Source organism: Onychostruthus taczanowskii, unplaced genomic scaffold (genome assembly GCF_017590055.1).
Source record: "Onychostruthus taczanowskii isolate IOZ18803 unplaced genomic scaffold, ASM1759005v1 scaffold15, whole genome shotgun sequence".
Classification (NCBI taxonomy): domain Eukaryota; kingdom Metazoa; phylum Chordata; class Aves; order Passeriformes; family Passeridae; genus Onychostruthus; species Onychostruthus taczanowskii.
The window spans coordinates 14,453,442-14,469,697 of NW_024498685.1; the positions used below are offsets into that span (position 1 = coordinate 14,453,442).

At 46.3% G+C, this 16,256-nt stretch overlaps 1 protein-coding gene across 1 annotated transcript in view; it reads left to right on the forward strand.

The window, feature by feature from the left end:
* Positions 1 to 16,256, forward strand: part of SOX5 (SRY-box transcription factor 5) — a 282,734-nt gene that overhangs the window by 117,142 nt on the left and 149,336 nt on the right. Inside the window, exon 4 of the mRNA XM_041398803.1 lies at positions 10,231 to 10,317. Within this exon, the coding sequence (XP_041254737.1) occupies positions 10,231 to 10,317 (87 nt within the window). The remainder of the gene's footprint in view (positions 1 to 10,230; positions 10,318 to 16,256) is intronic.

Sequence of the window (16,256 nt, forward strand, 5' to 3'; positions counted from 1 at the left end):
TCAGGTAGGAAGGCTGTGGTAACTGTATGTGAAGGGTTAAATTGCTGCTGTTGAATTTAGGATTTCGGAAGAGAAGTGGTTGAGCTTTGCAAGGATTTCCCTGGCATTCTAGCCAAACACTCTAGCTCTCAATTTATGTTATATGGTTATTTAGATTACATACTTCTGGAGGCTCTTGGTGCTTTGTTTTAGGGTTTGTTCAAGAATTTAATTACTTTAAAGGTGACAGATCAGCATAAAGATCTTTTTGGTCAAAGGGTAAACCATGGAATCTCCCTAGAACATCCTTAGTGGTGTGTCAATACCTATAAAAAAGTTAGTGTATAATCATCTCATTGAATGCCTTTTTTAAATCCCTCTTACTTATCAAGAATGTGCTGAAGATGTGAAAAATTAGCAGACCAAAACCATGGCCCTCTGTTAATATTAACAAGATATTATGGCCCTTTAATTAGAGACTGGCTCACTTGGTAGTACTAACACAAAAATGTATTTCTGGGGAATATGTATTCTGGTGGAGTATCTCTGTCCAGCTGAGACAGAAAAACAAAACTGAAGTGAAATTTAATGTTGTTCAATTATAGATGTCTTTGTTTTTATGCTGTTACTCTTGAAATAGTCTCTGGAAATATGAAAATATATTTGTGGGATTTCAGTGAAGTTCAGAATACCACCTCCTTCTGTCATCTGACACACTTTCATTGCTGGGTGGACCACTCCTGAGAAATTCAATTCCTTCTTTGATTTAGAGATGCCAGGAATTAAAGGGGCATTAGAAAGCTGAAGAACACAGAATAAGATAGAATTCTTCTTTTTTCATGTGTAGGAGAGGGTTTTTTTAATTTCACTGTTGCCCTTCTTTTCATAAGGATTCCTACTGGTGGAACTTCAATTAAAAAGGAAAGGGTTGCTGCTCAGCTGTTTGAAAGTGACTTACTCTGTTTCATGTATTTATTTTTTGTACATCAGGAAAGAGCTGGGCACATTTAAAAATTTCACTTTTGTTTTATTTCAAGTTTGATAAGGTTCAAAAACTTACTTCATTCCTGCATGTTAATATAATTAGGGGTGAAGAAGGTAGTGCCAGCAGGGAGCTGGAATCATCCTAAATATTGTGTGTGCAGAAGAAGGCGTTCCAGCAAGGCTTGTGCCAGTGAAACGCCTCTTTTGGCAGAGTGTGTTCTTTGGGCAACTCTGGCCTGGGTCTCCAAAGGCAGCCAGACCCTAATTCCTGTCCAGAATGGGATTTGTGCTCCTGAAGGCCTTTGGGGATCCAGGGCACCCAATCCCAGTGGATTGCAGTGACAGGAGATGTGCTGTCCTTGGTGTGACATCCTGTGCTGGTCCCAGAGCCCTTCTCGGGGCACCATGGCCCTGATGCCTGGGGCTGGGCAGAGCTACAGAATACAGCAGGGATTGATTCAAAGGATCTCCTCCATGGATGCTCCTGATGCCTGGGGAGGCTGACCTGAACAGGGGCTGGGCAGAGTTCCAGAACAAAGCAGGGATTTATCCAAAGGATCTCCTCCATGGATGCACCTTGGGCAGCACCAGAGCCCAGCCAGGGCTGCACCCAAGATGAACCCAAATGGTCCCAAAATGCACGAGCGCTCCCGGGGTCTCTCCCTGGGATCAGCTCTGCTCCATGTGCACATTGCAGTTCAGTGTCCAATTCCAGCTCAGCCCCTGCACTCCCATCCTGCTTGTTTTTCTCTCTGCAGCCCATGGGGTTTGTGCTCCTGGGCTGAGATTTGGATCATTTGTCCTTGGTGCCCAGCTGGAGCAGGAATTGTTTTGTCTCCCTGCTCTGTGCACAGAGCTCACCATCCCCTCATGTGAACCCAGACCCACACACTAAAGCAGCACAGAATGTGGAAAACAGAAATGCTACAACCTGAGCCGAGGTAGGCAAGGCAATGGAGTATGTACTCTACAGGTTAGCATGTTAGACATAAGAGAGAGAGAGCTGGAATTCCCTGTGCTGAGGTGAGAGCAGGAATGCAGGCTTGTTCCCCGGCTCAGCAATGTGCTCATGGAAGAGGTGGTTGTCTCAGGTATTCAGACCTCAGATGGGCTTTTTGGACATCTCAGTCCAGAAAAGTGACAGAGAGACTTTGAGAAATGCCTGAATTTTTCCCATCTGGAAGCAGGCTCTGTCCTGAGGCTGTATACCAGCAGAGGATGGAAGCTGAGAAGATCTTGGCTGTGGCTGTGTAACCCCCAAATGAGCATGGGCTCTTCTGCTGGGAGGCTGAAGGACTGGTGTGATGTCCTGGCACTGAACATCTCCTGTGTGAGTGGGTGACTGCTCAGTGAGACAGGACAGCCTGAAAAGCACACAGGTAATGGAGCAGCTGCCAGTGCAGTCAGGTGATGGGGAGTATCAGAATTTCAGACAACAGCTTGGCTATTCCTGAGGGTGGCATTGATTGAGATGATGGTTTGTGTCTCAAACCTAGTTTAAGAAGTCCCTCTGCTCTTCCCTGTCCTGCCTAGCCATGTGTTCCTGCCTTGTGGTGGGGTTTGCCCAAGAGATAATTTCTAGGCACAGAGATGGTGGTGCATGTGGTTGGGGCTGTGGCCTCATCCCTGAGTGGCTCCAGCTGTGCAGCACAGGTGAGCAGCATTGCAGGGAACGAGCCATGGAGTGCCCAGGGGCACTGACCAACCCCAGAGGGCACAGAGGGCACACAGGTCAATATGCTGCAACACTAATTATTTTATCAACTGGTAGTTCAGTGTATCAAGGCTGTTTAACATTTCCTTCCTAATAAACATCCCTGTGGTTTTAGGTAACTTTCTTGTGGGACTGGCAGTAGACATTGGTGAGCAGTTGTGAAAGTAATTGCTTTGTATATTTTTGGGCACAATTGTGTTTCTGGTGGCATTCAGATTATTGATTTGGATATTGAAATATTAAACAATTTATTTATGGTGCTATGAGGAACCTTTTCTGACTATGTGAATTAGTTTTTTAAAACACAAAAAAAGCAGTGCTCTTTTACCAGAAATTACAACAAAAATATCATTCATACAGCACGTACTTCATCAAAGCAGCATGATGGGCATTGCAAAAGAGAGCAAACAACTCGAAAGCAAGAGTTGTATTTTTGAGCATACACAAAATGAGGCCCTGTGTGCAGCAAGAATGCAGTGGTAACCTGATGTCATTGTGCACCACAGGTGACTGCAGTCATCTGTGGATGCAGAAGTTGATTTTGTCCTCCGAAACGCAAAGCTGTGTGAGCTAACGTGTGGCTGGGATGGGGCTGGAGATTCCAGGAGCAGGAGGGCTGGTTATCTCTGCCAGGGAAGGGAGCTTTTTAGTGGGCTTGGAAGCTGCCCATGGCCATATGCAGCCCAGCTGTTTTCTGCACAGTGGCTGTGATGGAGTGGTGCACTGAGAGTCAGACTGTGATGTGCTGGCCAGGGCACCACAGCTCCCTAATATTGTAACTTGGATGTTTGCTTCAGCTCTGGGACTTCGTGCCCAAAGACTAAAAAACATTTTGGGTGTTAAAACAACCCAAACCCACAGAACCCAACAGCAGACCACTTTCTGGCCAGTCACAGAAGCCCCAGGTAGTGTTGTGCTTAGCACCACGTTTTTGCTTCTCACGCCTGAGCAACCGTGTCCTACCTTTGAACAATATTTACATTTATAGAGGTGTTTCCTAGTGTTTGCTCCAAAAGCTTAAACTGCTTTTAGACTGGTGAAAAACTGCAGTGCTTCCTGGAAGGCAAGAGAAAAATGTATGTTTTGTGGTCTTTGATTTCCAAATTTAAATACATTCTGTGTTGTGCCTGCTCATGATTCATAGTGTCTTGCCTAGCTGCAAGTAGTTCCCTCAAAGCATGATTCTGTTGATGGAGAACCATATGTGTATGCAGATGCTGCATGTCTATGTAACCTGCTGATACCAACCCTTTCTTCATAATAGTTGCTTTATTTTCCTTGCTGTGAGAATTGGTTCTGATTTTGTCTAGATAAGAGCTTCTTAATAAAAAAATGGGGGCGTAAACAGAGAAATTTCTTCTATCTCCGTGTTTCTCTGCTCTTTTAAAAGCAGAGTGGAAACCTGCCCTTTATCTTGTTTCCTGGTTCAGAGCAGGGAGGGTTTGTTGTGGTGCATGAGCAGAGGACAGGGTGCCAGTGGGGTGGCATTTGGTAGGTGAGGGCTGCTGGAGCTGTGACTGATAGGTGGAACGTATTTATGACCACAGCAGAAGAAAAAGGTGAATAATAGGTGCCAGCTCAGTGTTTGCCAGTGCTTTCTTAATACAAAAGAAGGTGCTTGCCAGAAGTGGGAGGTGTATCAGGCAGTATTGAAGCTCATTCATGATAATTTGTGCCAAGCAAGTACTCCTTCCTCTAGGAATAACTCCTGTTGGCAGGAGATGTTTGGTGCTCTGGCTGGGCATTGAGCAACCCTTGGCTTCTCTCTGTTCTTGCTGCACTTTGTGTCATCATCCTTGCCAAGGCCAAACATCTTGCTTTTACTTTTTTCCTAAGTATCTGTCTGCCAGCCCAGGTAAAGATCTGCCCACTGTGGTTAGAGAGGAGGGAAGCCTTTGGGCACCTCCTTGGGATGGCATTCCTCTTTGGACACCCAGACACCCTGTGAGCTCCAGGACTCACCCTTCTCCTCCTGACCTGTGCTCAGCTGAGCCCAGCCTGCTGCCCTTCCTCACAGCTGTCTCTTTGTAGCACCAGGGCTTTCTCTCCCATTTCTTCTTCAAACCATGGCTCTTCTGGACGTGTGGAGAGCTCCTGTTCCTCGCCTCGTGACAGCACGTTGGAATTGTGTGCCTTTCTCTGGAAGCAGGCAGCTGCAGGAGACCAGAGCTTGCTTTCAGTAAATGATCAGCAGCAGCAGAGAGAGGTAATAGAGATTTGGCACTGAGCACCGTTCTGAGCTCTTGTGAGTGGATTTCTAGGACTGTGACCCTGGAGCAGGGATTGAAGAGGGCTCCTGGAGAGGCTGGGCCTGGAGGGAATGCTCTTGGGACTGGGATTTTGGAAGGCTGCCGGGGCAGGTCCAGGTACACGTGCATCGGTGCTGCACTGAACTGAGAGCAGGATTAGTTCCACTCCCAAAGGGGAGTTAAAATGCTTGAAAAAAATTAACTTCAGCAAGTAGACTAAATTCAGCAGAAGTCCAGCAGTGATAAAAATTGTGCTTCTCTCTTGCTATGGCTCTGTATTTCCTGGAAATAAACACTCCCTTCCCAGTGTGAAAACTTCAGGGCTATTGAGCAAGTAAGTCAATGAAGCTGTATTTAAATATCACATGCAGGAGTAGAGGGACAGTGACACGCTTGTCGGCATACCAAAAATCAGATAAAAAGCCATTTAATGTTAATTTACTGAGATGATTCGTGCAAGGGCAGTTCCCTGGGTGTGCAGGCACATCCATATGTGCAGAGCAGTGAACGTGGGGCTCTCACAGCTCCAAGGAAGGTGCCCTAGGCCTGTGTGAGATTCCAGATCAGTCTCCAAAACTCCTTGTTGAGGATGAGGGGGTCAGCTTGGAGCAGAGGGAGGGTGGCAGGGCTGGGGGCACTGAGAGCTGCTGGCACAGGCACTGGGGCACTCACCAGTGGGCACTGCCAGACACAGTGATGCAGACAGGCATGTGTAACCAACAGAGGCAAGGGGGAAGAAGGAAAATAAAAGGTGCCATAAATATCTCTAGAAAGAGCTAATGACTGATAAGTGTGTGAAGTAGAGACAGCAGAAATCATTTTTGTGGGTTAATTTGTATCTCTGCTGATTCAGTCAGGCGCCTCTTGGCCAGTGTTCAGTTGATGATTCCTGTTCTTCTTTCCATCTCAGTCCTTCTCTTTGGGGCCCTCTCTGTAATCCTCTTCTGCAGCAACGTGTAGCACTCCTCTTGGTGTGTCTGGAGCAAACGTGTCAAACATCAGTGAGTAATTACTGTTCACAAACAGCCTGTGAACAGGTCTTGCAGGTGAGCTCATCCTGTGCCTGTGGGCCATAGGACCTGCACTGCAGATGGTGCTGGGGGCATTCTCAGCTCACTGGGGCTTGGGGGAAGCAAAGGGGCAATTCTGGGTTCTGCTCCAAGGGGCTGTTATGAGTGCTCAGAACACCCTGTGTAGCTTTTTGGAAATGCAGAGCACTGGAATGCATAGCTGTCCTGATGCACATCCAGAACCTGTCCCAGTACAGCTCAGGTTTTGCACGTAGGAACCGTGGTTTGGGGAGTCCAAGAGGAGAGGAGAGGTTGGAGTAGGGATCAGGAGCAGCAGTTCTGTGTGCAGGCCACCTTGCCCTGTTCCAAGCTGCACATTCTATGTGCCAGCATTAAAAGTTTTAGTGACTTTGCAGTGAATCCAGAGAATGCCTGCCTTGCAAACAAGAGACAGCGTTTATTTCTTCTCTTAATTTGAGAGCATCATCTTCCCAATCAAGTCTAAAAAAAGCTGAACAAAGGATCACTGTTTCTGTGTAACTCATGGAACCTCTACTGTCGTAACCTTTTAAACAGTTATTTTTATTTAAGATGTGTAAATTTCAAATCTTTTTTTTTAATGGGGTACATAAATGACATAATAAATGTTTCTTTCCAATACATGGTGCACAAGGTATTTCACAAGCAGTTACTGAAATGTGATAGGCTGAGTATATGAATAGCATATTTTATGTAAGTACAAGATGTTAACATGGTATACAATAGAATTAAACAAGCTGTAATCTAATCTAGGTCTTTGGCTGTGTAAAGCTATAGGGGTGGGGAAGCTATTGTCTTTCTGAATTAAAGTTCTTTTTAAGTATTAACAGAAGGACGATTATTTGCTGATTCTGTGTCAAAATTGTGTTGAAGTGCCTTACGTAAAAATGGCAGTTCAAATCAAGAGAGGTTTGAGACTAAGTTAGGACATCAATTTAATATGATTGCTTGGGGGTCTTAAAGGAAAAAAAATCTATATAGTATTATTTTGAATAGTTAACATACAGTATTTCAACAGGGGAAGCACTGATTAGATCACCACAATCTATTTTATGCCATCAGGATTGCTGAGGGGGCTTATAATTGTGTTAAATTTTCATATTACTCATATTCACACATTAATGAACAGATGCATTGTTACTATTGGGATTTTGCCATTTGGCCTTTCACATCTCTAATCGTGATTTCCTACTGCGATCCTCACCGTTCTCGCAGAAATTCAGTCACTGATACATGGCCGCGTTCATTGCTCCCCCTTGCTCGTCCGCGGCTCAGCCGGCCCCGCTCGCCTGCGGGGATGGAGCAGAGCCCTGCGGCTTGGCCCGGCACGGCACGGCTCGGCTCAGCCTTGCGGGGATGGAGCAGAGCCCTGCGGCTTGGCCCGGCTCGGCTCGGCACGGCTCAGCCTTGCGGGGATGGAGCAGAGCCCTGCGGCTTGGCCTGGCACAGCATGGCTCGGCTCAGCCTTGCGGGGATGGAGCAGAGCCCTGCGGCTGGGCCTGGCATGGCACGGCACGGTTCAGCCTGCGGGGATGGAGCAGAGCCCTGCGGCTGGGCCTGGCATGGCACGGCACGGTTCAGCCTGCGGGGATGGAGCAGAGCCCTGCGGCTGGGCCTGGCATGGCACGGCACGGTTCAGCCTGCGGGGATGGAGCAGAGCCCTGCGGCTGGGCCTGGCATGGCACGGCACGGTTCAGCCTGCGGGGATGGAGCAGAGCCCTGCGGCTTGGCCCGGCACGGCACGGTTCAGCCTGCGGGGATGGAGCAGAGCCCTGCGGCTGGGCCTGGCATGGCACGGCACGGTTCAGCCTGTGGGGATGGAGCAGAGCCCTGCGGCTGGGCCCGGCTCGGCACGGCACGGCTTGGCAAGGAGGGATGCCGGCTGCTGGGATACTGGCAAACTGGGGTTCGGGCAGGCAGGGATGCCGGTAAACTGGGATTCAGGCACGCAGGGGTTAGGGCAAGGAGGGATGCCGGCAGGCAGGGATACTGGCAAACAGGGGTTCAGGCAAACAGGGATGCCGGCAAACTGGGATTCAGGCAAGCTGGGATTCAGGCAAGCAGGGATGCCGGCAAACTGGGATTCAGGCAAGCAGGGATGCCGGCAAACTGGGATTCAGGCAGGCAGGGATGCCGGCAGGCAGCGGGCTCTGGCAGCCCCGGCTCCTGAGCGCTGCTGTAGCTTTAAGGCAGCAAGTTAGGCAGCAGACTTGTGCTTCTTCACCAGCGCACCACGGCGAGTATTTTGTCCAGCCGCGGGGGAAAAGCTTTGTCCTGGACTTTGCTGACAATGGACTTAAAAGTAAGGCGGGCTGCTTTTGGTGCCTGGAGGCTCTGGAGCCCGCTGTCAGCTCACAGTGGGTCCCTGTTGCCGCATTCCTGCTTTGCAAAGGTTTCTTGGCTTTTAGTGACTGACGGCGCTCCGCCGCAAACGCCGCATTCGCTCCGGCCTGTTTACACGCCGTTCCGGAGTTCTCAGAAAAGCACGGAGGAATATTAATTAAAAAATACATATTAAAAAGAAAGGAACGAGGAACAGGGGCGGTGTTTGTCTGACCTATTCGCGCAGTGGGGATGGTTTCCTTGGTGGGCGCTCCGAGGGGGCGGGCGGAGCAGCGGCCGGAGCCCGGCGGCCGCGCTCGGAGCGGGCTCCGCCGGCAGCGCCGGGCTTGCCTGGGCTCGGGGACAAGCCCAGGGATTGTGGCCGAGAAACCTCGCCCGGCCAAGGGCGGGGATCGGCCCGCGGGTGCGCAGGAGGAGGTCGGGGTGCTGCCGGGTGAACAGACCCGCAGCGCAGCCCATCGCCCTGCTGGGCTGGCGGTGCCATCCGGAGGTTGTCGCTGCTCGCCCGGCCCGGCTCGGCTGTCCGTCCGTCCGTCTGTCCGTCCTGCCTGCGTGCGAGCGCGCAGGTGGGTGTGGGATGCAGGAGAGCATCCCCGGCGCGGCCGGCAGAGCCCCGGCAGCCGCAGCGCCTCCAGCTCCGAGCCGCGGCTCGGGAGAGGAGCCGGATCGGCCGAACGACATAATGAAGGCTGCTCGTAAAGGTTTTTACTGTGGGGAAAGTTAACCAGTTGCTAATAATTGTATGGTCTCTAGGCCAGACGGTCCCTTTGATAAGTTAGCGTGTGCTCCCTTTATGCTCCTGGTAGGGGGTAAACAAATGCCTGAACAAATACAAATACACATAAACACGGATGTGGAGAATAGCTGTATATGTCTTAGATCCAGATAATAAGTGTGGGTATTGTTATTTAGATGGCACATACTGGGACACTTATCTTTTAGTACACTCCATTTTCTAACTGAATGCAGTGCTAATCGTGGGATTGAAAGCTATTGTAATTGTGTACCCATCTAAATGCTGACAAGAATATACAATTACATTGTTTGGAATTGAGTTTAATGTTCTCTGAATTTTATTAGCATTTATATTTACTTATGCATTAAAATTCTACACAAAAAGAGGTCAGAACGCAAGAGTTGCAGACATAAATATCAGACCCATCCCACACCCTCGCTGCATTTTTCCTGAAAATACTGAACGAATATATTTTATTTTATTTTTAAAGGAAGTGATAGAATCTGAAATGAGCAAATAATGGGTTTCCATTCTAAGCAATGCCTTTTCTCCCTCTGGATTTTGCAGTCTTTTAAAGCTTTTTTCCGTACCCAACTTTTTATTATTATTTATAATGCGTGTGTTACTGGAAAATCTTTCCACAGTGTGCTTACCACCACACGATGTTTAAACACACATTATAAAGTGGATGTAATTGTAAAGGCTCAGAGGGATATAATTACATGTAGCAGATTTAGGAGCTAATTCTTTGCTTCTCTCTCTCTCTCTCTTTACTCCGCATTTTATCAACATAATTATTTTTCGACTGCAGACTAACACCCAGAAACTGACAGGCATCCATTATAGGCAGCAACTTGTTCACCAAATTGAAAAACAATGAACTGCAGGTTTATGTGTGCCCATTGTAATACAGAATTACCGGAGCTTTGTTCCACTAGAGGAAAAAGCTAATGGTTTTGAAACAGCAGGTGACAAAACACATTCAGTTTTTTCTTTTTTGTTCCCCCCCATTTTTTTTTCTCTTCACCCCCCCTTATCAGTTTGTTGATGAAGTCATTACTAACTGGGGCCCAGAATAGGGTTGGCCTTATTTTTAGCAGATAGACTTTTAATGAGTTCTATTGTGGAGACAGTCATGTTGATTTGCTTACGTTTTTTTTCCCCCCCTTCACTCAGAAACTCCCAGTATTGAAAAGCTACTATCAAAGGACTGGAAAGACAAGCTTCTTGCCATGGGATCAGGGAACTTTGGAGAAATAAAAGGTAACGCTGTTTCTCTGCTAAAGGAAATTAAGAATGAATATACAGATACTGCTGGCTTTGTGGAACTTTGTCTGCTCCTCTTCCCCTCCCCTTCAAACATGGTAATTTGGGGTTTAAATGAAATGTATGCACTCCCATCTGCGATTATATAAATCAATGAAACGGTGTATTTCCCTAAGTGAATGAATTGACATTAAGCTTTTGTTGCATATATCGTTCTCTGTTACAAACGAGCACATCCTATTGCTGGATAGGGGAAAAAAAAAGTCAGTATCGGACATGTGTGGTATCAGAGCATAGCAGACCTCAGTGTCTGAACTCTGAGGGTGATCTGATTTCCTTGTTTATTTTTGGACAGATTTTGATGATGTAGAATTTTTTTTTTTACTTTTTTTTTTTTTTTTTGCATGTAGGGAAGAATAAAAAGAGCAAAGTTTGTGTAATGATACCTCTAGGTACTGAAATTAGCCAGTGCAGATTTTAAAAGACAGCGTACAACATCTGTGCACTAAAGCATGTTCTTTTAAAGCCGTACTCCAGAAGGAAAATGACAGAATTTGACCACTCTCCAGCAGCAGTACTTTCTGCTTTGCCAAGATATTTCCCCGTTTTATATATCTGAGGTCGTTTTAGGGAACCTGTGGTTGTTTGTTTTCATGTCGTTTAATATTTTTATAATTCCTCTGCAGTGCTTATGATGAGGAACTCACTCAAAACACACATGTCAAAAATTGCAAGTTTTCAGAGCAGCCATTATCACTCTGAAAAGAAACAGCGACTCTGATTCTTCTCCCGTTTATATCAGTGTACATCTGGAGTAGCAAAACCCAAGCCAATGTTGTTTTGGAAATGTGAAAGTAGAATGGAATTACAATCAAGCCCTTCTCCTCCTGTGTTTATAAGCAGGGTTTAGTTTCTGTCCATTACTTCTGGAATGTTTATTTTCTGATGTTGTCCCTGATCTAGAGATGCCCTCTCAGGCAGGCTCCCAGACCTTGTGCCCGGCTTAAGGCAGGTTTAAGGACCCTGTGCACAGGAGGTGGGCAGTATTCAGTAAGGCACACAGTACAAGCTGCTCTCACAAGTTTGTGGGTTGGTGCAGATGCACAGAAAGTGTTATTTTAATTCTGTGGGCCTTCCAGCCTGTCACTGATAGGCCACCAGCATCAGCCTCTGCTGTTCACTGACTTCCCCTTGTTCCCCCAGGCCTCTCCCTAGGAGCTTTTAATTCAGACATACTTTCATTACATGTGTAGAATAACTTTATAACAGAATGTAGTGCTCCCAATAGGATGAGATGTTGTTGTGAAGATGATGATGGTGATTGTTATGGCTCCAGAGGGCCAAAGCCTGGGTTCTTCATTCCTGCTCCATGTGTGTAAAACAACAGGCCTTCAAGAGGAAGGGCAGCCACTGGGCTTACCTGGCCATTCTGGGTTTTGAAAGCACTTTGTTTCAAAATGACATCATCCCTGGCCAGGCTCTGATGCATCTTTAGGGTGTTCCAGGGACAGAGGATGGGCAGACATCTTTCATACCCACTTCTGGGTGTGTATTTCAGCAGATCCTGCACGGTGTGTGGAGCCTCTTTAATTCCTGGCTCAGTGGAACCTTTAGAAGGACTCCCAGTGATTGTGCAGTGCCTTTGCACTCTGTAGAGCTGCTCTGAGGAGTGCTGTGCACTGAGAAGGTGGTCTGTTCCCACTGCCTGTGATCTTTTTCTTTTGGAGGGCAATCTTTTCTCTCCCTTCCTCTTTTTCCCTTTCACAAGCTAAACTTGAAAGCAGCAGCAGCCAGCTATATGCTACCACCAGAGAAATTCAACAGTCCTTTCAGTCGTGCCTGGGGGAAAGGATGGGGAGCAACAGCACAGCCTCAAAGAAGACTTTTCTTTGCTTTAATTTTTGGTTTTTAGCTTTATATTTTGAACACAAGTCGAGTTATTGTTCTGTAGCTCTGTTCAAAAGCCTCACATCTGAGGCTTTTTAGAGCGACTGTGGTTCTGTGGTTGGGGGCATGGTTATTAGGTGTTTGGATCAAGTTTGGCAGTAAGCTGTGAAAACAGGCACTGGTTTATTTTTCCTACTGACTGCCGTGACAGTTGCAATTATTGTCCATTGTTCCTAGGTGGCTAGAAAGGAGGGAGGATACAATAGAGCATTGCCCTCTGGGGGTAAATGAATTTGACTTACAGATTCTTGGGGGGTCAGGCAGGCTGATTATTTAGTGCCCAGGAATGTGGTTTTCATGGCACCATCAGCCCTGAGCAGCCAACAAACAATGGCTCAGCTGTATTGCAGCTATATTTAGTGAGGCAGCAGGAAAGGTGTGCAAGTTGAGCTGCTCTGTACCCACTCACACGTGTACAAACACACATATATTAAGCTGCAAAATGATTTTGTCATTCTATAGTTACGAAGTTTTCCAGTTGTGATTTTTTTAATTAACTTCTTTCTCTGTACTTGGCCTGGCAGCTGCGTTTTTCCCTCCCCTCATTTCTCTATTAGTGATATTTGGAAACCCCCATTTAAGCACTGTCTTGTGTTTAATACACCCTGGAACGTGGACAGCACGAGGAGCCGTGCTGCCCAGCTCTCTTACGCACCAAACAGTTTTTTCCATTTAACTGTTCGAAATTTCATTGTGCTTTTCATCAGGTCTGGGGGAGTTTTAGTGCCTCATGTGCAAATAGTCTCAGCACCAGGCTACATATTGTTAATGCCCAAGTCTGTGTTGTTGCCATTGAGTTTTATTAGCTGGGAGAGATTAAAGAACGGGAGATGAAGAGGAAGACTTTATTTTCTATTAGCGTGATTTCTTCTAAGCTAGAAAGCAGTAATATTTTATTAAAGACAGGGAAATTGGTGAATGGTTGGAAGTGACCAGGCTCCCACGTTCTGTATTCAGTTGTTTCTCTTGGTTGCTTTGTCACCTTTGGCTGCTCCTTTAAACCCCCCTTTCTTCATCCTCACGCCCGTAAAACAGGAGAGCCGTCACCGAGTGTCTGCAGAGAGGCAGCTGCAGACATCAAGATCACACTTAGGAGGGTCTATATCTATCCACTTTCTAATTGAAAGGGAAATGGATTGTTTTATGCCACAGCTGGACCCAAAGGTGCTGCAAGGGAGTGCTCTTAAAATGGGGCAAAGCCTAGAACCTTTTGTGTCTGAAGAAATTCTAACTCAAATACCTCTGCTTGTTCAGAGAGATAGTCTGGGGCTAAATTACAGATTTGGCACTAGAGATTTCTTAAGAAATTCTGTTTTGATGCCCATGGAATTTTTACTCTGCTCAAAACATGTTGCTGTACAACAAAACCTACAAAACATGCTGTTTAATTGATGTATTTTAAAGTGAAGCTGTAAAACTGTATATTGACTTGGTTAAAGCCTGTTCAAACTTATTTATATCCATCCTATTCAAAACCAGGGCTCTAAAGGTCTCTGGATTATTCTTGGATAATGCATTTTACTGGATTCAGTGGAGCAGAGAGATCTTCAGGTCTCAAACTGGTGGTGTACAGGGAGGAAAATCATCCCCCTTTTCTGCTGTCAGTGTGACTGCCTTGGCTGCTGTGCTTTGCAGTGGGAAAGTAGGTGCTGTCCTCAGTGTTACTAGGAAAAGCTATCAAAAATACATTTCTTCCTTAATTATCAGTGGTCATTCCTATATATGTGAAAATAACACGAAGCTGCTCTTCCACTGGTGCTGGGCCTCAGGTGCATCATGGCTTGCTCACACTGGGGTGAGGGAGGCAGCTTTCACCACGATGAGAACTCTTCTTAAACCCTCCGCGGTGTGCACAAAGCCTTGCTGCTAATCTTGTCCATCTCGCTGCTGAAACTTGGCAAGACACAGCATTGCATGTTTTTTATGTTTCCCACTTAGCTAATTTTGAATAGGTGTGTGGAACAAAAGGTTGAACAGACTTCTGTTTCCAATCTTTCTGAGCTGGTTTTCTGTTGAAGGCATTGTTAACAGTGATTGTGGCCAAATCTCTCCAGAAAGACTGGGCAGGTCTGAATCTGATCTATTTTTGCTGTTGTTTGAAAAACCTTTTGTGTTGTGCAGGTTAGTTTGTAAACAACCCAGGTGAAGTTCTCTGCACTCCCCGTGGAAGGGATTGTGGTTGGGTTAAAATCAGCTCCTGGCTGTCTCCACTGCAGCCTGGGTGACTCTGGAGGCTGTGCTGGAGTAACACAGATTTATGGAAGTAGTTGAAAGTGAGATTACCTACCAACCCTGACCTTCAGCTGAAGATAGCACAGAGGTTTGTTCTGTGTGAGCACCGGGTTCCAGGTGCCACGGAGGTGCTGTCAGGCTGGGTTTGATGTGGCACAGAGCTGGGTTTGCTGGAGATTCTGCTTTTGCTGGTGTGCTCAGGAGATGGGGCACGGGAGAGGAGGCAGTGAACGCTTTTAGGGCTGCCAATAATGGCTAAAGAGAAATAATCCATTCAGCGATACTATGGCTCATCAGAGCCCGTGAATTAAAGACATATGTTATGTAGATTCAATGTATGGATTAAAAGGGATAATCTGGTAGGTGACACACAGAATCTTGAGATAAGTGAGCTGTGCAGATTCCGTGTATGGATTGTGATGGATAATTCCATTTAAGTAATGCTGGACAAGTTGAAGACAAGTAAGCTTTGGGTAGTGCTCAGGTTATGTGCAGTAATCCAGTGAGTGACACTTCGGATCACATAATCTGTAAACTAAAGACAAGAAATTCTGCATTTACATGTGGACAGGAAGAAGGAGGGGGAAAGGGAGAAAGATTATTCATGGGGAATACACTGGGTTTAAACCTTTGACTAATACAGCACAGATCCCCAGGAGATGTGTGAATTTTGCATTTGCAAATTAATGGTTCAGAAATGTTTGCAAACTTGTGTCAGCTCTGGATGTTCTGCATTAGTTGTTTGGTTTTTTTTTTTTGTGAGTAGTATTGTGAGTGGAGTGGCAAGAGAAGGAGGGTGAGAGTCATAAGTGAAGGAGGAGGTAAGGTATGTTGGATTGTCAGCTTTTAACTGCCATAAATTCAGTATTCGTTGCGACCTACTTGGTATCTTCTTCTTTGTGTTTACATTTTTGGGGGGTTTAATAGTAGCAAATTGAGCTTTAGTCCTTTGTTGGGGTTCCAGAAGTGCTGGGGTGCATGGGAACCTGCCCAGTTGCACGCAGGGAATCCTGAGTTTCCAGAGGAAATTGGGCAGGTTGCTCTCAAGGCAGCGAGGTGCCCTGCAGAGGCAGCCAGGGCTGGCTGAGCCACAGCAACTCAGAACCTCTTCAGGCCAGAAGAAAGCCTGAGGGAGGGGTTGTGACTGCGTGGAGCTGCTCCTGTTTGACCTAGAATGGGAGGTTAGCTGAGGGTTGTGTGTGTGGAAGGGAGGGTTGGAGGAATCGTTTTTTAAAGCATCTAAAAATGTTATTTTATGGTAAAGCAGCGAGTTCAGGTTGTTCCGGATTTTTGTACATAAAGGTATTTGATTTGGTCTCAAAAAGTCAGGATCTAATTTTGTTTTTATGATGAGATTATTGGTAGAGATAATAGAATAAAATTGAACTAATTGAGGTAGTAAATGCCAATGACTTTGTTTGAAAATGTGGGGGCCAAACCACTATACTCAAAAATTATTCAGAGAGCTGGTTGACAAAAGGGTCCTAAAGCTGTGCTTCACGGTTCTAAAATTACCTGATGGAGCTGAATGTCACTGAGCTACAGCTGCCAGTTTGTCAAAACAAAGCAAATGCACGCACACTTTTTACTCTTTTTCCTGCTGCTGCATAAAATTCCAGCAGCAAATGCTATTTTCCTAGCCTAGTTCTGACTTGTTGTCTAGACAGTAAAACAATGAGTAACCTCTGAGAAACAGTCTCAGTACAAACGTTGCCTATTCCTTTTGTAACCTTGACAGTGAGTTGCTAACCTGGTTG